Source organism: Diplotaxodon limnothrissa, linkage group LG13, assembly GCF_057381915.1.
Source record: "Diplotaxodon limnothrissa isolate DT_005_m linkage group LG13, D_limnothrissa_male_GT1.1, whole genome shotgun sequence".
Classification (NCBI taxonomy): Eukaryota; Metazoa; Chordata; class Actinopteri; order Cichliformes; family Cichlidae; genus Diplotaxodon; species Diplotaxodon limnothrissa.
The window spans coordinates 15,919,737-15,942,928 of NC_140608.1; the positions used below are offsets into that span (position 1 = coordinate 15,919,737).

The window sequence follows — 23,192 nt, forward strand, 5'->3', positions numbered from 1 at the left end:
AAAGTCTTAGAACTTTTTGAATTTATTTGGCCTTATTTGATTCATTAAGACTTGCATGGCAGGTGAAGAATTTATAATTGTCAGCTGATGACTGCTAGAGCTGATGGTAGCACTCAAAAACCATGAGCTCCTCTAAGCAAGTACTGAGATCTGAAAATGAAGCTAATTGATGCCTACAAAGGAGGGAAAGGCTATAAAAAGATATCACGGCGCTTCAAGCTTGCAATTTCTACTCTATGAAATGTCATTAAGAAGTGGCAGAGGATGGAAGATGTGGAAGTCAAGACAAGATCTGGAAGAGCAAGAAAACTTTCTGATAAAGCTGTGCAATTTGCTATGCTGAAAGACAAAGCAGATCCATGGGATGGGTTAGCTGATGGCGTGCAGTGTGTTGATAAACAGGGTATGCATGGAACAACCTTACCTGTGTCACCATCCCAAAAAGTATTCAACTAAGGTTTGCTGGAAACTGTCAAAAGCTAAAGTTAAAACCTGGCTCCTAAAACCATATAATACCAATAGTATTGTATGGTTGAAGAAAACTGAACCCAATTTGATAAGACGTCGCACTGGAAATGCACTGCTTTAGGGTTGTGTGGCACCCAAATTTTAAATGGATAGAAAAAAATCATTTCAAGTATTGCATGAAAGCAAAAAAAAGAGAAAAAAACAACAACTTAAAAAAACCCCCAAAAACCTGACAACAGGATAATGATCCCCCAAAAGGCTGATAATCCAAGCTGAAATAAGAAACACGGACTAAATCTGAAAGGTCCATGACCTGCACATGCCCTGAACATCTGTAGTCAGAGCTGCGTGTGCAAAAAAACCCCCAGGAAGTGTCCGTGAACTAGAAGTGAACTTCCAGAAAGAGTCAAGAAGACGAAAGTAACACTAAAATTTCATGAAATCGTTTTTTCCCCCTTTTTTGGCACAGTTCAAACATAAGAAAATATGTCATTTCACCAATTTGACACATAAAATTATAAAGATGAAACAGCATTTAGCTGTATAATTACCAGACAAGACTAGTGTAAGACACACACTATAGCTAAGTGTGGAGTAAAATATATAAATCTGTATCTGTAAGAACATGTGCTATACTGACAGTATCATATACTGAAAATGCGGTACATCATTTTCCATGTTTTATTTCTATCAATTCCAATCATGAATCTTTAACAGGAGGTATTCCAACTTGTGTACAAAGGTACAACATTAATATTTCTGAGTGAAGGCATCTTCAATACGCATGAATGTTTCATGAACTTGATTCTGGAGGCATTTCAGCTTTGCTTCCTAGTCTTGCCTTTCCTCCATTTCCTGGTTGTTCAGACCACCTGATGGGAACTGAACCAAAGAACTGAAAATATGACATTAAGAAAACAAATACAAACCATATTGTTACTGTTTCATCTGTCCTAATAGACACAATAGAAGGACAAAAATAAATAAAAGACGGCCCTGCTGCCGTGCTATCACGGCTGGTATTTTGCTAAGGGCACCACGTTAGGAAACAAGCTCCAAAGTAGCAAGTAGTCCTGGAAGGCAGGAGACCTTAGGAGTGATCAGTTTGTCTCTGATCTTGTCTGATGTTATCAGGATTAAAATTCAAATGTCAGCCATATACTTAGTGTGAAACTGGAAGGTTAAATTTCTGTGTTTGGCATGTGGGTGCTGAGATTCTGACAGGGGCTGTGGCATGGCTGAGCGACTTATATGCCAAGCACCCTGCTGCCACCACAGCCAGTTTAGTCAAGCAAAACCTTTTGTTTCTGAGAACCATGACCTGTGAAGCCCTCTTCTTTATGGCATTACTTTTTGGAAAACAGTCACATAAAATAATACAGAAACCATCATAGAATAGAAAGATAATTGTATGAAATAAAAAAAAAAAATCTATTTAATCTTTTCTAGGTATCTCATTTTTCTAAAACATTTGACTGAAATCAAAAACATTTTTAAACCACGTTAGCTGTCATGGACAGTGAAAGACAAGGATGCAGTTTACTCAGTTTATAGGTTTAGTCATTCATTTTGGGATATGTTAAGTATCATTTGTAAATCCATCATGCTATATTTCAAAATTAAGGATTTAGTGGTATGTCACTGCATGCTCATTGGCTAAAGACTCGTGAATCACAACTTGGTAGCCAGTGATAACTGAATATAATTTGTAGTTTGTGTTGCACATCTGTAGTAAAGAATAACTTAGTTATTGATATGGCACAATGCTACGTGACCTACACTAAGTAACCTTTGTGGATTTAAACACCTCCAACATAACAGCGACCGCCACCAATCAGAGACGTTGCTCTTTCAATTTAGGATTGTGGGTAGAGTTTACATCTTTAATGAATGTAAAAAAGAAAGAATTGGGTGCACAAGTTTGAATTTATGTAGGATTTTCTCTAAAACATACAAGATTAAACTTAAATATATACATACAACACCACTAATATGTGGTTCAATGTTCCTCAGCAAGCTGCATCTTGACCAGAAACATTTGATAGCTTCTGGCACAAGACTGCCTGGATATTTAACCACTCTTCTTGGCAGAATTGGTGGAGTTCATTTAAATAGTTTGGTTTCCTGGCACAGACCTGGCTTTTTAAGGGTTGTCCAGAAATTTTCACTTGTGTGAGGTTAATGTTAGCCTGATTTATCTATTCAAAAAAACAGTTTTGATGTGTGTTTGTGATCATTGTTCTGTTGGAACATCCAACTTTGTCAACTGTCTATTTGTTGATCTGAGGTGAAGTTGAAGAATTTGTGCAATGTCCCAGAACCATAGGCAGCAAAATAGCCCCGGCGCATGATGCTACCACAACCATGCTTGACAGCCGGTACAGTATTCTTAGGTTTGAATGCATCACCTTTACTTCTCCAAACAATCTTTGTCTCATCAGATCATAAAACCTTTGTCCAGAAAGCATGTGGCTTTTCGATTTTGGAGCAGCAGCTTCTTTCTTGCTTTGAGTCAATGGTGATGTAAAACTTAGTTCACTGTGGACAGTGACACTGGTGTTCCAGGAGTTTCCAGTTGATTCCTGAGTTGTTCCTGAACATCCTAATCAAATTTCTCTCATTTTAAGGTGACAATCTGGCTCTTCTTCCAAACATTGGCAAAGCATCAACACATCTGAATAACTTGTACAATTGTTTGAAGTGATGATATTTGAATTTGCATTCCAGAAATGGCTCCAAGAGACCTTCCCAGCTTTTGTAAATCTACAATTCTCCTTAGATCTTCAGTAAGTTCTTGAATTTTCACATTATTTTGAGTATTTGAGTGAGTGCTCTCAAACAAATCTGACCTGTAGTCAATCATGATCACTAACGAGAAGTTAATAAACCTGCCTTGTCAATTTAAAAGACACTGCAGAACCTTCAGCACCTCTTGTTAAAAGATTTAAGTAAACATTTTATATATTTGTGTCGCTATAAGGATTGTTTTGATCGCTGAATCATACAAAGCTACTCTAGTATAGTCTGAGAATAAAAATAGGAAGTTAGAAATTTGCATGATAGTTCTCAATTAAGTGTCAGCAACATTTGCAAATAGTACCAAACACAAAAGTTATTGTAGTAAACTGCTTATAACCCTTACATTTAAAACACTACTAATGCAGAGGAGCAGCCTGACATAAGAAAAAAATATATATGTGAGACAGTGCTGAAACGACAGCTGTTGGGAAATAAGATCTTATAAACTTGAAATAGGCTAAAATATTCAAACAAGTAGCCACAACTTTTGTCCTGATTATCTGACTCCATGGATGGAGGAAGATTTTTTTGCTTTTTCAGCAAAATTTGATTTCATTAATCGTTTTATTTAACAACAGACGCTGATTCTACCAAATGCTCAAGGCTCTAATTCACTACATGTCTGCAGATCACTCTCTTAATGAAGCTGCTACATCTGCCCTGCATTGTTCCGTGTGTAGCTGCTCTGTGAATCACTTACTTTGGTCACACAGCAGACCCTGTCTTCCATAGGGACACAGACAAACGGCCTCTAATGGTGACTTCGGGATGCATGTGGCTCCGTGACTGCAGGGGTTGCGCTCACAGGAGGTGAGCTGGCACAGCCGTCCGGTGTATAATGGGGGGCACTCGCAGAACCAATCCTCAGCATCACTAAATGTACAGACAAGCACGTACAACATATAAGAAGTGGAGTGAAACTGAAACTATGCACACTGAAATGCATAATTTCAAAAGAGCATGCAATCCATGAGATGTCGGCTATACACTTAGTGACAGTGGTGGAGAAAAATATAAATCCCAAAGGTTTGGATGTGTGAATCATAGAAGTAGCTGCAGGAAGCCAGCATCATTAGCGTACAACATCACATGTACGCTAACCAAAAACAAAACAAAACAGAATTTTTTGGCATGTCAAAAAACCTAAAACCAGATTTTTCTGTCTAATTTCCACCATTAAATTGTGTACTTTCTCTCTTGGCAAGAAGCAGAGGGTGACCTAGCATGCAAAGTGATATCCAGACAGGGACTTTATAGGATGCTCGAAGATGTGCACAACTGAAAGGTATAAAATCAGACAGAGGAAGCATTGGTGGAGTTTCAAATCTATAAATTAATAATGTGTTTTGAGCAGTGCTGCAGAATATATTTTGCTCCTTGAGAAAATGGCTTCTAGAAATGAAATATTTACGTTCTGTCATCAAAGTTGAGAACTGTTTGATATGACTATATTGAAACACAAAGGGATCATGCTTGAACTGATGGTTATTAGCAGGCTGCTTGATTCCAAGCTAGTTTAAGGTATCGTGATGCACAGCTGTCCAGTGTCACTGACAACTGTGAAAAATGGTTTTAAAGCAATACTGAAAGATGGAAAAATGTCATGTAGTGAACAGAACAGGCGGTGTTATTTTTTATAGGCTTTGACAACCTGCAAGAGGAAGAATTAAATATTAAATGCTACTGCACCTCCTGCTGCAGCTGTTTTGATTCAATGCTTTGAATCCTGCTAATTTGTCCCTTGCATCGTCACTTAGTGTCAGTGTTTAAATGTTGGTGGCAGACAAATTGTGTGGGTTTTCCTTCAGAAGCGCCAGATTTCTCCCACAGAAAATCTGAGACTAAATTACACGTAAGTGAGACTATATGTGGACATGTTTGTCGTGATGCTTTCGCAGGGAAAGACACCGATTCAACAATCCAGACCTCTGCACAGGAAAAGTGAGGACAGAAAAAGGATAATTGGACAGTTGAACAATAGGGGCGGAGCCAGGGGCCACACCACAGGTGGCTATGCATATACTCGTAGAACTGTTAACTACTATTTTTTTGAGCTGGACTTATAAAAATGTTTTTTTTTAAAATAATTATTGAAATATTCATTATTAAATGTACTTCTACATGTCAATCATATCTGCACAAATGATAAATATTGGCCTACAGCTATTTGATGCATATATTAAACATATTTTTCTTTGAAAGAATGTATGATTTACCACATAGCAAATATACTATTAAATATAATAATATTACAATTGCTTCATTTACTGCCAAAATATATTTTAACCTTTTTTCCAAACATGGGTTTTGCGGCTTAGCCGAGAATACATTTAATATTTAACTTTCTCTTTTCTCATAAAACACAGACCACAAAACAATTAGCTGCCATCTGTAGGCAAGCAGCGATTCTCCATCACTGAACGCGGCTTACAATTAACAGAAGGATCAGTTGCGCGCGAAATTCTGCCCGACCTAAGTTTACCTTCATTATCGATCAATTTTGATCCTCAAAAGCAGTAAAGGAAAAAAGACTTAACCTACCAAACTCCATGTAAATGGAGGGAAGATACATCATTAAGCTTGAATGGTTAAATGACTTGTGCAAAAACAGGCTGCAGATATTTCTGTCTCCAAAAAAGTAAAGTGTAGATAGAGCAGCAACACTCGAGTTTTAATTGGCCTAATCAAAAACTTGATGTGTGGGGTGACAAAAGGTTATTCTAATTTGCCACAGGCAATCACCCTGATTACTAAATTGTAGTAATGTTTGCAGATAAATTTGAATATGTTAATCACAAATGCATAACGCCATATCTCCAGCCAATCGAATCCTTACCGCTGCAACACACACGCTGGATAAATAATTAAAGAAGACATACATTTTTAATCTAATGAGTACCAGATAAAATGATGAATAATTGACCGGTTAGCTTATGATATTCCTGTCAGCTAGAACAATAAGATGTGCAGCCACATGTATTTCTCAGATTTCAGTAAGTTATTTACAGAGGGCTTGTTTTTAAGTGCTTGTTTGTATGCAAATACACTTCTACAGTAAGGCTGAAGTCCTCAGCTCTCTGGATGAAAGCATTTATAGATTAAAAGACCATTTGCTTTCCAGAATGTAAAGAGCCAGTTGGATGGACGTATACTACACATGCTCTGTTTGTTGGTGGGTGGGAAAATTATCTGAAAGTGTCTGTTCCCTCACTCAATTAATCTGTAACTTGAATTCCATTATACGCCAAGTGATGAAGTGGAATTTACACACGGCTTTGACCTGACATTCTCAGACTTCTGAGCGAGCGGGAGGCTGTTCGATATTTTTCTGACCTCTTCCAGGCAACCTTGCAAACTTTTCCTTGCCGGTGGAGAAGGGTGATGTTTGTTAAGGCTCCATCACAGAGCCTTTTGAAACATACTGCCATAGAAATGCATACAAAGATGAGACTTGAAATAAATCCATATAGAAAGGCAGTATAAAGCATGAAGGAACTTTTCTCAAGGGATCAGACAATATTTGTATGGTCCAACCTAGAACACATTGCACTCTGCAGAAAACTGTGCTTTTCAGTAACACTTTTGGAAGTATGTTCACATTCAAACTTCTCACTTTTGAAATATGCCAGCATATCTATTCAAGTCTTATTTTATACTGCAAAACTCTTTAGCCTTAGAATTTTTGTGGAACATTGTCCTCTAATAAAACCGAACGCACTGCCGTGATGTCTCATGAATTAGCTATTCTTGACATCGCTGCATTTTTGCAAACTTACCAACTCCTTAACCAGCAAGAAATTTCCAATGTTTAATAAAAACACAGAAAAGGAGTGTGGAGAGTGCACCTCATACGAGAGGAGCTACACTGCACAAAGACTGTGTTTGCATTTAGACCCATGCTGCACTGATAAAGCGGGAGGCCCAGAATGACACAGTTTATGGACAAATCGAATGCAAACCCATATTTCAAATGATAAGTGAATAAAAGTCACATCAACCCCGGGCCCGTTACACTGACAAACAGCCAATCTGATCAGCAGTAACACCGAGGTTTATATTTACCATTCGTGTCAGAGATGCTGTGATTTAAACAAACTGTGTGTAGTAAGAGCTGAGAGTGATAAACTTGTGTATTATCTTTGTCCACGGCACACAGTGGACCGATAACGGACAAAAACTTGAGCGTTTTGTTGCTGCTCTGTGACACTGCAACAGGAAACAAGAACTCACTGAACATACAGTGTTTAGGAGAACACTAAAGAAAGAAAAAGCGAACGTTTTATTTGAAGTATTACTCACAGAAAAATATCTGAAACAAGCAAAAAATGATAATTAATGATAATCTGGAGCACACACGCATGCATAAATGTGCATGAAAGAAATAATAATTTAAAAAAAATCTATGCTGCTGTACAGATTTCACAGTGTTTTCTGTCTTGAATCTTAACCTCAGACAATAATTGCATTTAAGTTGACGGTAGAGTAACTGTATGCAGCGTAGTTTTCACACAGTTTTTATTTGCTCCTCATGTCTGATATGAACATTTACTTTGCACTAAAAGGACGTTTGTGTAAAGAGCTGCATGGCACCGGCTGGATATATTTCCCATGATAAAATGTTAGTTACACAGCAACGTTCAGTACAGTACCTCTGGGATTCTTTTCATTACAAAATATTTCAAACATGTCATCTTTTCATACACTAAATACATACCCAATATATTTGTGTTTCCACAGTGTTTTGTAAGCTGACTTCTAATTATCTTTGGCCAAGGGATTTTGAACATAAAATACACTTAGGGAAACATTATTACATACACCTTGGTAGTAATGGGTTGGAGTTCCCTTTCCTGTGCACCTCAATTTCTTATAGCATGGATTCAATAAGGTGCTGGAAACATTCCTCATAAGTTTTGGTCCATATAGACGCGACAACATCACAAAGTTGCTTTAGATTTGTTGGTTGAACATCCTTTATAAAAATTTCCTGTTCTATCACATCCCAAAAGTGCAGACGCAGCACAACAGCTTCTGCAGCAGAAGACCACATCCAGTGTGGTGGTCTTAATGGTTATGCGAGTTACTGTTGCCTTCCTATCAGCCTGTTATCAGCCATCCCAGTAGATGTGAAATACTCAGACCAGTCCGTCTGCCACTAAAAACCATGACACATTCAAAGTCACCTAAAGTCAAAGTCACTTCATCATTATGATGCTCGATTTCAACTTCAGCAGGTTGTCTTGACAATATAAACATGTCATGTCATGTGATTGGCTGATTAGATGCTTGCGTTTATGAGCAGTTAAACAGGTGGACCTAACAAAGTGTCTGATGATGGCATTGATCAAAAGCCTTTTGGACATTTACAGTGTAAATGTCCTAACTTTGTTTAATCTTGCAGGGATTTTGAAGAACCAGCAGAAAAATAGGCCTATCTATATATGAAAGGTGAAATAACAACATTTCTAGCCTGTAACAACCGAAAAGTAACCAACACATTTTGTCATCATTATTATTTTGCAAGGACACGAGCATGTTGGTAAAGCTACCTTCTTTCTAAGAGAGTTTGAGGAAAACACTTTTTAGGAGATGAAACATGTTGCACTTATCCTGCTGAGTTGTTGGAAAGTTTTCAAGAGATAACATTAACCCAAAGTGAAGCGAGTCCTCATCATGTAAAACTCACATTTGTGTGTCCTGTGCCTATCTGTCACACACTCACACTGTCAGGCTCTTAAAGCGATACAATCAATTTCTCTCTTTTTGAGCTCATCATCCATGACAGCTGTAATTCTTGGCTGTTCTACAGGAGACATTATTATCTCCATGGCAGCAACACATTGAGGAAGCATTCACAAAGTCACATAATCATTCCTGCCGACTGACTCTGCTGAGAAATCTGGTATAAACAAACTTCAAAACATTACAATTTTGAATTCCGGCTAAACAGAAACACTGTGGCTAAGAGGTAGTCGTCAAAAACAATACTTGATGTCAAGAATCTTCAGTTGTTTCATTATGAAACATAACACAACTACCAATCCTAATTTAAAAAAAAAAAATATTGCCGTACATTATTTTATTTCTGCCAACAAAGCCTACCGAAACCTTTTTCACTGAGCTGTTTTTTCCTCTCACACACGAAAGACCAGCGTCACTGAACTGGTGTTTTCAGGGTAGTTAAATGCAATGAACATGACCGCTGCAGATTACTTTAAGTCAATAGTAAATCAATATTTTAGTCAATATTTAGGCCAATCGAGCATCAAATCTGTCCACAACTCATGTTAGCGCTCAGCAAATGCAGGATTTATTGCTGCTTGAGTGACAGCGCACAGCTGTTTCAGGAAATCTGTTAGCCTTTAAGAAGAATTAACCTACATTTAAAATGTGGCTCCTTTTAAAAGATTTACATCTTCAGCAGGAAGCATTAGATGGGGGTGTTAAAAAAGTACTGAGAGACTGATTAACACATTAGCGTTTTAGTCTTAATTAATGAATTTAGTAAGAGCAATAGAGAGATACAGATGTCATGTTAAAATCTCTATTGTATTTCATTACACTTTATTTAGAGTCAAAATAATGATAAAAAAAAAACAGATCTCACGGGAAATTTAAATGCTGAATGCCATTTTCCTTTCATATTGAGTTGTGTGCAACTTGCTTCCATTTACCTATTATCATTATTTGTTACTTATAATATGTCAAGGTTATACAGGAACTTATTTTAAACATGTTTACTAGTGCAAACAAACCAACATAAAAATTAAGTTAACAAAAAAATCTTCACAGAATTGTTTTGAACGCACTCGTCCTCCAAAATTCAAAGACGCAAATGCAATAAAGTCTGTAATGAGCGAGCTTTCTTTGGAAATATCCTTCTGAGACCACAACTGTGCTCAGAATGCTTCTTATGTTGAAGTGGAATAATTGTTTCTTGGACCTTGAGTTATTTTATAGATACTTTGAAACAAGCATAGCTGGAGGTCTGATTAAGGTAAAATTAGTTGCACTTTCTTTGTGAAGAACACTTGCCAGAAGTGAACTTATGAGGAGGACTGAGTGCTACCAAAACACGGCCACCACAGAATCAGCAAAGCGCCATCTCTACTTCAACCAATTAGCACATATTCTCCTCTGAGTGTGAATACAATGTGCTCTGTTCATTTTATCCTTATCCTATATTATCCTTGTAGACCATCAGCTCGTTTCCTTTTACTTCCCTGAGAAGATCACACAATCTCACTCCATGATGAATACACTAAAGCAGCTGCAATCAATAAGTTTCCATTAACAATAAATCAGAAATGCTTTTATTAGAAATGTGTTCGTCAGAGTTACAGGCTCACAGAGAATCATTTTCTAACTCAGCAGTTACCTTCAGAATTTCAGTATGTTTCATCTAATTCAGCTTTGGTTTTATAGCTCAAGTTTTAGGTTTTGGGGTCATTTTCATCCTTGTTAGAGCTCTCATCAACTGTACTTTACCGGCTTGATAGATGGACTTAAAGAAGTAGCTTGACATGTTGGATAATAAGCTTAAAGGGCTGAGAAAAAAATTCTTTGCCCCCTAACTTGATTTTTTTTTATTTTTTTTCCTGTCATGCTATCTGCCCCACTTACTTGTTTGAGATCATTGTGGAAATTTTAAATTAGACAAAGACAGAGGGATACAATCCTGTGTTATGGTTAAAAAAGCAGTATAAAAGCTGTTATTTTATAAAGAAAATTATTTGCCGTATTACTTTCCAAAGTCCTTGAAATCAAATTTTGCTTATGCGACAAACAAGGCCTAGATATAAGCACAAAAAGACAAAATAGGACCTCGCTGGGGAGAGTAAACATCGGTTCCTAATGCTCGCAGCCTAACCACAGACACCCTCAGGCGCTGCCAACTGCTCACTCAAAAGGTTCAGCGCACGCACAGAGAGAGGCATACTGGGATGCCATCAGCATCAGCACCCCAGCAGGACACTCACAGTCAGGGAGAAGAGTATCCAGGGACAAGACACTTATTTAAAAAACTATCTAATCATCATGATGCCTTTTGACTTATTATCTAACTGTATGAAATCAGGTCTGCGCATTTTCCTCCAATTAAACAATAAATGGGTATAAAAAGAGGATCGCAGAGAGGCTTTCAGAAGTAACTATGGAGATGGGTTCAGGGTGCTGTAAAACACAGTGTGGGCGAACAGTTCAACAATTTAAGAATATTGTTTGTGTGCACAATTAATGTGGCTATTTAATTATGCAAGGTGCATAATATCATTAAATAAATCACGGAATCTAAAGAAGTCTCTGAATGCAAAGCTGGAAGCCATTGACACAATTGTGTGGTAGAAGTCTGTATAATATCGGCAAGTAACAGCTGAAATATAAACAGAATGTTTTTCTTATGCTGTTATCAATAAAGCAAAGTATTAAAATGACTTGCAAATCCATGCATTCTGCTTATATTTACACTGTCTTCTAACCTTTTTGAAAATAGGATTATATGCGTGTATATGTCTTGAAAATAAACTGCATTGACACTCGGTCTAATAACATCTGCCTGTGTGACCTGCAGCCGAGATTTATAAACGACACAGATATCAACCATCGCAGGGCTGGCACTGAAGATAAAAAGGACACAGTTTTCAGGTGCTGATTGCCTGGCTGGTTAATGTGTATGTATCACACAGCAGCCACAAGCCATTATCCTCTTGGGTTTAATATTGATATTTCTACTTGCCTAAATGAACAGGAGCCACATTAAAAGCAGGCAGTGGTAAAAATCACCCCAACTGAACTTCTGATAAAAGTCCTTATTCATCTTATTATGTTGCAGTAGTGCAATTCAGGGCAACTACCACATAGACCAGAGCTCTCTGAACTCCTGGTGACCTCCGCATGCTGTGTGGTTCAAGAGGATACTGCAATAACGCGTATTCATCACACAGATAATTGCAAGGCCCAGTCTCTCGCACATGACAAGCCAATGCCACCAGCTCTTAATTGGTATTCTTGGAGCTATTCACATTCCAATATTCATGGTGTCCTTTTTCATTTCCTGTTGAATAAATGCATCTGTTAATTGATAGTGTCATAACACAATGAAGAAGGCATTTAGAGCAACTATTTTCTGGATTACCTAAGGTGAAAGAGCATCATGTGTAGTTAATGCATATTTAAAAAGACAGGCAAAATGGCTGGTAAGTGGGGCCTGATGGCAGTCTGATGAGCTGCACTAGATAAAGATAAAGGAAGAGCAGATCTTTGCATATTCACCTCGGCATGCAGGACTAACTTGGCGTAGCGATTGCCTTTAGTGGACAAGAGAAAATTGACACGAAAAAGCGAAAATTAACTGGCCATGGCTACATTACTCTTTTAGGGAGATTTTAATTTGAAGCTGTAAACAACACCCATGTGTCATCTTTCCAGCCTCCTTTCAAGATGACAGAAGATCACACATCCAGCAGATGTTACGCTGTATTTCATTTGCGACACATTCTGATGACCTGATGAATTAAAATCCAATATCTCTTTTCTTTTCTCTCTCATTTGACTTCATCATTTCCCAGGAGAAATAACTCCCGTCATCCAGTAAATGTATGTTTACCTGCTGGTTGATACCTCTTGTCGTAATATTTGACAGACAATGGAAAATAAGATTTTAGAGCCTTTTAGCTGAAAACAGCTGACTGCACTGATGACACCAATAAAGTCAGATTTAAAATCTTGGCTCGTAAAACCCAAAACAATAAGCTCAGAGAAAATAGGCTAAATAGTACACCTGAGACAAATGGATCCATTTCCCTTAGAAGAAATCACAGCTCTAAACAGACCAAAACACACTAACTGGCCAATTTGTGAGGTGCACCTGTTCAACTGGCTGTCAATGCAAAATATGCAAATATCTAATCAAACAATCACATGGCAGGAACTCAAGCAGCAGCACTTCCTGTTATTTACTGTCCTGTGTTTTACATCGACTTTTCAGAGCAAGAACATGTTATTTCAGGAGATTTGAGACCTGAGGCAGAATACTCATAAGTTCAAATTTTGAAATTCTCAATAGAACAAATGTTACAGACTCTGGGATGATGTAGAGATGTAGACATTTACCACACAGGAAGAGCATAACAAAAGCTGCATCACAAGAACTGTGGGTCCAGTGTTTTTATTGAAGCTTTAGAGGAAGTAAAAGTCTGGACATCATGGCCTCATCCATAAGTCATAGACTTGGTTGACTGATCCTTGGCTTGCTCTTTTCACATATCATACTGTGCTGGAGAAAGACACCCAAGAGTATGTGTACAAATACATTGCTTGCAAAACAACCCACCTGTAATGTAGATGTAATGTGAATATGTTGCTAATTTAAAAGAAAAGTGATTTAAAGGATCTAATTATGAAGTATGCATTCACTGAGAAGCACTTCATTAGGCAAACCTGTTCAACTGCTCATTAACACAAATCATCCAATACTGTGGGAGAAACTCAGAGCATTTAAACACGTAGACACGGTCAAGACGAGCTGCTGCAGTTCAAACTGAGCATCAGAATCGCGAAGAAAGGTGATTTAAGTGACTTTGAACCTGGCATGGTTGTTGGTGCCAGCAGGGCAAGCCTGAGTATTTCAGAAAGTCCTAATCTACTGGGATTTGCCCACATGGCCATCTCTAAGGTTTACAGAGAATGGATGATCTGAAAAAAAGAAAACATTCAGTGAGTGGGAGTTCTCAGGGGGGAAATGCCTTGTTGATGCCAGAGATCAGAGGAATACGGTCAGACTGTTTTGAGCTGACAGGAAGGCAACAGTAACACAAAAATCCTCCCACTAATTATGGCCAATGCATGCAGAAGAGCATCTCTGAAAGCACATCAAACCTTGAAGCAGATGGGCTACAACAGCAGAAAACCACACAAGATGCCACTCATCTCAGCTAAGAAGAGGAAACTGAAGCTATTTCACACTGCATCATCAAAATTTGATAGTCGCAAATTGGATAAACCTTCCCTGTTCAGTTGAGTCTTGAATTTCTGTTGTGACATTTAGATGGTTGGGTCAAAATGTGGGGTATATAACATAAAAACATGTTAATCAGATCCATCCTGCTTTGAATTAATGATTCAGGCTGCTGCTGCTGGTGGTTTAATGACGGTTTTTGCCTGTCCCGTTTGGCTCTTTTGCCATCAGAATTATTGTCTAAAGGCGAAGAAAGATGCCCAACGGATTTACTTTACCAAATAGACCATCCCAGCCTTGCCGTTATGGTCTATTTGATTCACCTTTTATTGTTTATTTTATTTTATTTTCACTTGCTAAATACGGGACAGACTTGACTGGGGAAAAGAAAGGGGAGAAAGAAAGAGGGAAAGAAAAACAGCGGAGAAGAGGGACGAAGGGCAAAAACAAAAACCAACAAAATAAGCAGACAAAAAATACATATATCAATCACCTGGATCACCTGTTGAGAAAGAAAAGAGAGAAAACAAGCAGAAGAAAAAGAAAGCAATAGAATAAACAACATCACGATGATCTATGGGAATATAACAGTAAATACTAAATATTAAACATTATTGTGCAGCACGTAAGATGGACAGCGCACAGTGTGCTTTGAGGTAGGAGCCAAAAAGGGTGTTGTTTGTGTGTGTGAGCACCCGTGTGTACACCTGTGAGCATGAGCGCGCTTGTATTTAAGGGGTCCCAGGCCCATCCGGACCAGGGCCCGGTTCAGCCGCGGCGCCTGGCCCCACAGAGCCCGGGACAGCCCACCCGACCCCACCACAGAGAAAACTGCACCCACCCCATCATCCACTCATCTTCCAGACTACACAAAACAATAGACGCCCAGGCTGAGATCTTCCTCCACCTCTCCTGTATCTCCCACTCCTGCAGAGTGAGTTCCTGAAGAGAGGAGACCTCCTGCAAGATGTAACAGCCTCCCCCACCAGCTGAAGAGCCCCCCAGGTGGCTTGATGCACTGGCGGCACCCTGCGCCAGGGCTGGGGCCCCATACACCCACCCGCCCACAACCCCGGCAACACACCAACCAGGACCCAAGCCCCCAAGGCCCAGCCAGGGCCCCAGCCCAGAGACCGAGCACCCCCAGAACCCCACGTCCGTCCTGGACCCACCCAGGGGCAGCCAGGCTACCAGGTCAGTAACCCACGTCTGTCAGCACAGACCCTCCCCTAGCCCCGCTGCACGCAGCCACGAGGAAACCATCACCTAAGAGCCAACAGAGCCCTTAATAGGCCATGACCGCAACCCCGGGTTGAGCCCTCCAAGGAAGATGCTCCTGGGGAACCCCCCGACACCCTAAGCCTGTCCCTACCCCCACACCAATCACAACAGTGAAGGCGGGACCAAACTATGACCCCCCACCCCCACTAGGGGATGGAGCTGATCAAAGGAGCCCAGAGCAATTGATCTGATGTGGTGGCAGAGGCTGTATCAAGACTAATGTAATCTAATAGATAATTTCTATATTGGTTAGAATTAAGATTATTTTTGTTTTTCCAGTTCATGAGGACTGTTGTCTTGGCTATGCATAGGGCAGTGAAAACCATATCGGCGATATTCTTTTCTGAAGTGACATTATCTAAGCTGCCCAACAAACACACTAAGGGGGAAGTTGGAATGTTACATTTCAGACACTTCGATAAGTCTTCACATATCTCGCGCCAAAACTTCTGAACTGGTGGACAGAACCAAAGAGCGTGGATGTAATTGTCCGGTGAATTGGTTTGGCAGTGTGAGCAGTTGTTGGTAGACGTAAAGCCCATCTTGAACATCCGATGCCCTGTATAGTGCACTCTATGTAATATTTTGTATTGAATTAATTGAAGACTGGGATTTCTAATTAGATGAAAGGTTTTTAAGCAAATCTGAGACCAGAAGTTTAGGTCTAAGTTAACTGATAAATCCGCTTCCCATTTTGCAATAGGAAGTGATATTGATTCATCTGTTTTAGAAAGCATTCTGTATATTTTGGATAGTAATTTTGGGGTTTTAAGAGTAAGAAATTGAACCACACTTGGTGGTGTTTGTAGTTCAACTTGATCTGGTTTAAATTTCTTTTTTACTATGGATTTAATTTGTTGATATTCTAAAAATCTTTTCTTGTTGATCCCATATTGTGTAACTAGTCCGTCAAATGAAATAAATTCTGTTCCTTCTAATATATGTTCTAAATATTTGATTCCTTTACCACTCCAATCTGGAAAGTTTATCATATTATTGTTTTGTAATATGTCAGGGTTGTTCCAGATAGGTGTACGTTTGCATGGGATTAATGAAGACTCCGTTATTTTTAGAAACTCCCACCATGCTGTCAGAGAAGAGCTGATGTTGATGCTTTTGAAGCATTCATGTCGTTGGATGTTTGAGCTGATAAATGGTAGGTCTGAGATCTCTAGATTATTGCAAAGTGCCTGTTCTACATCTAGCCAAGGTTCATCTAAGAGGGTGTGTTTTAGCCATCCTGAGATAAATTGAAGCCTGTTGGCTAAGAAGTAGTGCCGAAAGTTAGGTAGTTCTAATCCTCCTTTATCCTTGGTCTTTTGTAGTGTTTTTAAGCTTATACGTGGGGGTTTATCTTTCCAAAGGAATTTGGACATATATGAATCTAGAGATCTGAACCAATCTTGTGGCGGTTTAGTTGGGATCATTGAGAATAAATAATTTATTTTTGGTAAGACCATCATTTTTATAGCGGCAAGGGTTTTTTCTTGACATACCTGGGCCTCAGGTAAACATCTTTTAAATGTTACAGCCTACCTGAGTATTATTGCTGACCATGCCCATCAATTTATGACCACAGTGTACTCATCTTCTGATTGCTGCTTCAAGCAGGATAATTTGCCATGTCGCAAAGCTCAAACTGCTTTCTTGGACATGACAATGGGTTCACTGTACCCAAAGGTCACCAGATTTTGATTCAATAGAGATTCTTAGGGAAGCAGAATAGCAGATTGGCATCATGGATGTGCTGCCAACAAATCTGCAGCAACTGTGTGATGATATCATAAAGATATGGACCAAAACCTCCGAGGAATGTTCCCAGCACCTTTTTGAATCCATGACATGGAAAAGCTGAGGGAAAGCAATATAATAAAGCCAGCAGTTGCTTGTTAAACCTGAACCCCCTTTCTTTGTGTTGTTCATAGTGCAATCAGTGTTTTGGTACAAGCTTTCTGAGAAGGCCATCATCCATTAAAAGAAGAAAAATAAATCAGCTTGCTAATTGAAATTATTTTTGTTTACTGCAGAAAGACAGCATTATGAAGTGTTCTTGACCCGCCTGCTCCAGACGTCATTACAGACATTTCAATGACTCATAACGCGCATCATTGTGGCTAGAATACAAGAAAGAGCAGAAATTGCTAATTTAGATCAAAACTAGACAAAAATGTCTGTCGTGTGATGACAGTTTATCATAGAAATTGCCAAATATTTTTCTCGCTTAATAAAACAAAAAATCAAGTTACAATTTTTTTTGGTTTGTTTGTTTGTTGTTTTTGCACTGATAGCACGGCACAAGCCAATGTTCCATAGAGCACAGCTACCCTCCAGTACGCCCACACTGGAATTAGATCAGTGCTGATATAATAAGGCTGACAACTGATGAGTTTTGCATTAAGAATTGGTTAGTGAATAGCCATATTTACATAAATACCAACATTGGTTTCAATTACATTATTTTATGTGATACATTCAAGTTATGCATGTAATGGCATTCTAATTTATATACTGATTTATTTATTTTCTTTTTTTCTTGGTTTTTGATTCTGGCAATTTCAGTCTTCTATACAAATCTGGTGCAGTTCACGTCAAGTTACTGAGTCCAATGTATTATTACTCCATAAAGAAGGACAGTTGGATTTCCTATATTCTTTGTGCCTTTCAGGTTTAAAGATAATTAAGTAAACTTTAATAGGGTAAAAAGTGACCCGTTACCTGATACAAGTTCCTCCATTACGACAAGGAAAGTGCTGGCAGACAGGAGGGTCACAGTTCTTGATATTTCTCCCTCTAACTGCCTCACCCATCAGGTAAATCTCCTTTGAGTTGACCTGAAGTTCTCTGATACAACCAATGAATCTCTTCTCTGCTTTTTCACTCTTGTCATGCATGTCCCACCGAGATGAAACATCCCCAAGAAATATGGGTCCAAAGGTCCCCTGTAAAATAAATAAATAAATAAATAATTAACACACATAAGTGATCAGCAGTATATATTATGGTAAGCAGCTAGGGAAAGCATTATGTCAATTAGATGTCCCCACAAAGGTATGAAAACACAGTGTGTGTGTGTGTGTGTGTGTGTGTGTGTGAAATTATTACTGCTATTACATTATTAGGACCTTAATGTATCCTGAGATGATGAAGAAGAAAGATAACAGACTCAGCTACTGTTACCCTCTGGTGTAATGCGGTATTAGTATCACCTAGACTCTAACTTTTATTCTTGTTAATAAGTCAGTTACACTATCTGTTACATTATTACACTAGACCCCATGTTTGTTTTTTGTTTGTTTGTTTGTTTTAAATGTTGTGCCTTTTTTAACTGTTATGTTAAAACTTATCCTCCAGTTGTGAAGTTAATGGGTAATTAAAGGCAGTGGATGGCGTGTGGAAAAAAAACAGTGGGTGCAAGGGAAGTGAGGATTCTGGGCATTTAATGTATTCCATGTTTAATGTGAGACTAACCATCAAAATTAATGCGTTCGTAAGTTTAGAGAAATATGAGCACCGAGTAATGTTTTCTTTTTCAGTTCTTTGGATGTCACATATCTAGAGATAATGATCATTAAAAAAACAAAAAACACTGGTAGGTTCCTTTGATGTGCGGTAATTGGGTAACATTTGGCTAATATAGAGAAATTGTGTGAACCTGTAACTTATTCTTTTGTAACAGTCAACTTAACAACTGCAGCTGTGTCTGCAAAAATGCTACAAACGAGTACATCACATAAGCATAAAAGTGCCTATATTTTATTCCATCGTACTGTATAAATTTCCTTCCTTTACATTTTGTCATTTCTCTTCAACCTACAGAAGATTTCAAGTTCTGTCCTAAAAGATTCTAACTGTTCCTGTGGTTTACTCTGAGGTCTTATGGGTAATAAAACAAAACAAACTATAATAAAAGAGAAATGTGTTGATGTGAACATTTCTGAGTCAAATTATGGACACCGGATGTTAACTACGAGATTAAAAAAGCTCATTTGCCACTTGCCACTAGTGATAAAATGCAACCTTGTCATGTAATATACTGGATGTTAACAGTATGAAGAGCTCAAAGTACACTGAATATTACTGTTTCCAGTTTCGTCTCTGCCATTACAAAATCACATCAGTCATGTCAGAATGTATACATCCTTGGCACTCGTCATAACTGCTTGCTGGCATCGGAGGAAGTGTTGGACAGCTGAAGTGGAGGTGTTCAGTGAAGGGACACTTAAGTGTTAGACCACATTATCATTTAGGACGTTGGCTCAATACAAGCTTTAAATGACATAACCGCTGCAGATTTAAAAGCCTATAAAGAGACATGCATGACAGGGTTCCTGTGAATGTATGTGCAATGAAGCCACACTTGTAAGGACCTTGAAAGTATCTTTAAAAAAGCTTAGGATTCATATAAAACAAGCAGCGCGTGATGGCTGCTTTTAAAACATGCTAAACTGTGCTTGTATGTGATTCACTGTAGCTGTGTGATGATGATGGGCTGATGATAATGTATGACTTTATGGTGCCTTCAAGCATGTTTACCATGTTTATGAGAAGAGTCCATTTGAAAAGCCCCACTAATGTAAAATTCATGACTTTGTAAGTGGACCCACAGCACCGCTTTCACACGAGCAGTGTGCTCATTTTCGAATTTTATTTGAAGGCAGGGCTAGGCAGTGTGGAATCTGTTTCATATTCTTCTTATGCACATGTAAGGCCAGTTTAGATGAGTAAAACTTGGCCACAATAAAAACAGACAAAAACCTTGGGGCGAGGTTAACTATGCCTTTGGGCTAGTGCGAACCATCTTTGGGCAAGGAAAAAAACATACTGTGTGGATTTACTCAAGATGCATAGTGAAAAGTTTAAAAGCCAAGGCCGTGTTTTATTTGTGGATAGCCTTATTGAATATATATTTGAAGGTGTTTCCCTTTCGGACCACAGCATTTGGCAAGGGGATTATTTAAAATGCTTTAGTAATTGCACCATTATCTAATAAAGAAACAATATTTCTGTCTTTTAACACTTTGCATGGTTTCACTAGTTGCTGCTATAACAAGAAAAGAGAGGGTGTGTCAAAAGGGCTACATGTGTTTCTTTTTGATTGGCAGTAGGGGGACATTATCACAGCTTATAGATTGCTACAGATACATTGTTATATATATTAAAAGAAAAACACGCTGGAAAAAATCAAGGAAGACCTAAAACCTCCAAACAGAATTCACAGCGAGCCCACTGCTTCCAAACCTTCATTTCATTTTCTCCCTCTCGTTCTTCTAAAGGGGTCAAACAAGATCTGACTCTTACTTTTACAAATGTCACAGGGCCTCATGGCATGCCTCACACCAACAAATATTTCATGACACACATGAAATCTTCAGATTGAATTTTCAAGTTATTTCTTCTTTTTTTCCCTCCACAATTCAGGACCATGGAGAGCGCACGTGCACGCACGCACACACACATCAATCCTACTACTTATGGTACTACAAATGACCCTTTGTAGTATTTATCAGAAGTTGTACACAAACACCTTAAAACATATGCGTATATTATGCCTGTCAGATTAAAAGTAACTGTATTTGTGCTGACGGCAGGTTACTCATGCATGTCTGTGACCCTATGCTAATTTGTACTGCCCTTGGTAAATTTTTTTGATCATTACTGGAATCAACTAAGTGCTTTTGTTTTCAGAAATTTGGCAATTGTTCGTTTGACTCGCTGGCTTAAATTGCTACTCCAATCTGCACTTTTTCTGATTGCGGCTTAAAGCCAATTTGCTCTGCTTAGTAAATACTGGATAGAGTGTGAATAAGTAGAGGTAATATTTCAAAGCCAGAAAATAGATATGTTCATTTAACGCTTCAAAAAAGTTTGATTGTTTCCTTTGTCTGATGAAAAAAATACTGGCCTTCAGGTTAGAGCCTAACCATGATTACGTATGTGAAGGGTATGCGAAATGATCATTGCCCTTAGGTCTACGTGGTGCTGTTTAGTTTAACATGAATCAAAAATGTCAAGAAAATGTAAATATAAATACATGTAACAAAACGTCAAAAACAAGAAGACAGAGAAAACCAACAGCTATAAAAAATATAACCAGAATAAAGCTTTATATACACAGAATACAAAACTATAACCAGTGTAGAATGTAAACATGAAAAGTGCAACAAGCCAGACTGAGGAAACTTACTTGTAACTTACTTTTCCTACACTAACTGATGTTGCTTATTAAGCACTTTAATGTACTGCAATAACAACTACATTTCACCACATTATTTTAAGATTGCCATATTATTAGTATGTATATATCTACATGTATACCTTCATTCCCTTTATCTATGAGTAATTATACCCCTACGGCACCGGCTACTGGGCATTGAATGCAATCTGGTCTCATACACCAGTAGAGCAGCAAGCCTGCTGTGAACCCTGACACAGTAGCTCTATAGCTGGGTGTATCCTGTCTTTGTACTAATTAAAAAGAAACTGATCCAAAATGAAAACTACAGCCTGCCACTTTGCCACAGCCCTGAGTAACTAGATAACAGTGTTTAGTGAGAAATCAAGATACTTCTAATTTGACATATACTAACAGTGAAATAGATGGCAATATTGCTTCACCAACATCTGCTAAGCTGTCTGATTAGCCTCGGCAGTCTAGACTGGAAAGTGACAGCAGCTATCTCTCTCTGAAGTCTACAGCTGGCTTTAGTTTTGAGCCCACTCACTTCTTCTCTTGGCTGACAGTGTCAGATAAAGCCAACACAAATACAACACAAATAACTAAAGCACATATTTGTTTCCAAGACATTTTTAAGATCTTCATTTGATACAAAACACTACAAGTAGCTTTTTACTGGTATTGTTTATCCACAAATATACACAGCGTGTAAGTGTAAGTGTAAGTAGTATTTTTTTATTTTTAGAAACACACTCATTCACTTCATCTTTAAACCTGACAATACAAGAAAAAGTTTAGCACTGTGATGTCTAATTGTAGCAAAGATAGTGCTCGTGTAATGAATGAGGAACAAAGAAACATGTTGGCATCTCAAATTAGAAGACCATAAATCACACTGAGGAGTGGGAGGCATGTTGGGCCAGTGGGAAGGTTGAGACTCTCTCTGCATATTTGAATGTGAAAGCAAAATTATTAATTAATAACAAATATAGGTGTTGTTAATCAAATTAATGAGCCAGAAAAAAAAAGACCAGCCTGTGATTAATAATAGAACAAGCTTGATGTGGCTTACATGTTTGCCAATTGTGATTATCTATAGATAATACTGTAAAAGATGCACTTTTTTCTAAATTGAAGCCTGTTTTGTATTCATAAAGCAATGGGCTTTGGCAGCACACAACAACATACAGTCAATCTACTGATGGCCCTGCTGTCATGAGTTCTATAAGTTGTTTATTTGAATGTGGCGAGTCTGTTGGCACTGTGGGGGTGCCAAATGTATAGGGCTGTGGGACAAAAATGCAGGGATGTCAGGGAAAAAAAATTGCCAGTAAACATCATCTGTCTATATGACATAAATGCCAGGGCATATTTCCTGTGTTGCTCTTTAACATTAATGCTGCATTTATACTGTTTTACTTCATAATTGTCACAATGACATTTAGCAGATTTCAGAAATTTTAGATAACAATGCAGCCTTTATATAAGCAAAGACATTGACAAACAACCCTGCTA

At 38.3% G+C, this 23,192-nt stretch overlaps 1 protein-coding gene across 2 annotated transcripts in view; it reads right to left on the minus strand.

The window, feature by feature from the left end:
• Positions 1-23,192, minus strand: part of eys (EGF-like photoreceptor maintenance factor) — a 166,182-nt gene that overhangs the window by 11,897 nt on the left and 131,093 nt on the right. For both annotated transcript variants that reach the window (XM_085368758.1, XM_085368757.1), the window contains 2 exons: positions 18,218-18,441; positions 3,968-4,140 (listed from right to left, as the gene is read on the minus strand). In XM_085368758.1, coding sequence (XP_085224884.1) covers positions 3,968-4,140; positions 18,218-18,441 — 397 coding nt within the window. The remainder of the gene's footprint in view (positions 1-3,967; positions 4,141-18,217; positions 18,442-23,192) is intronic.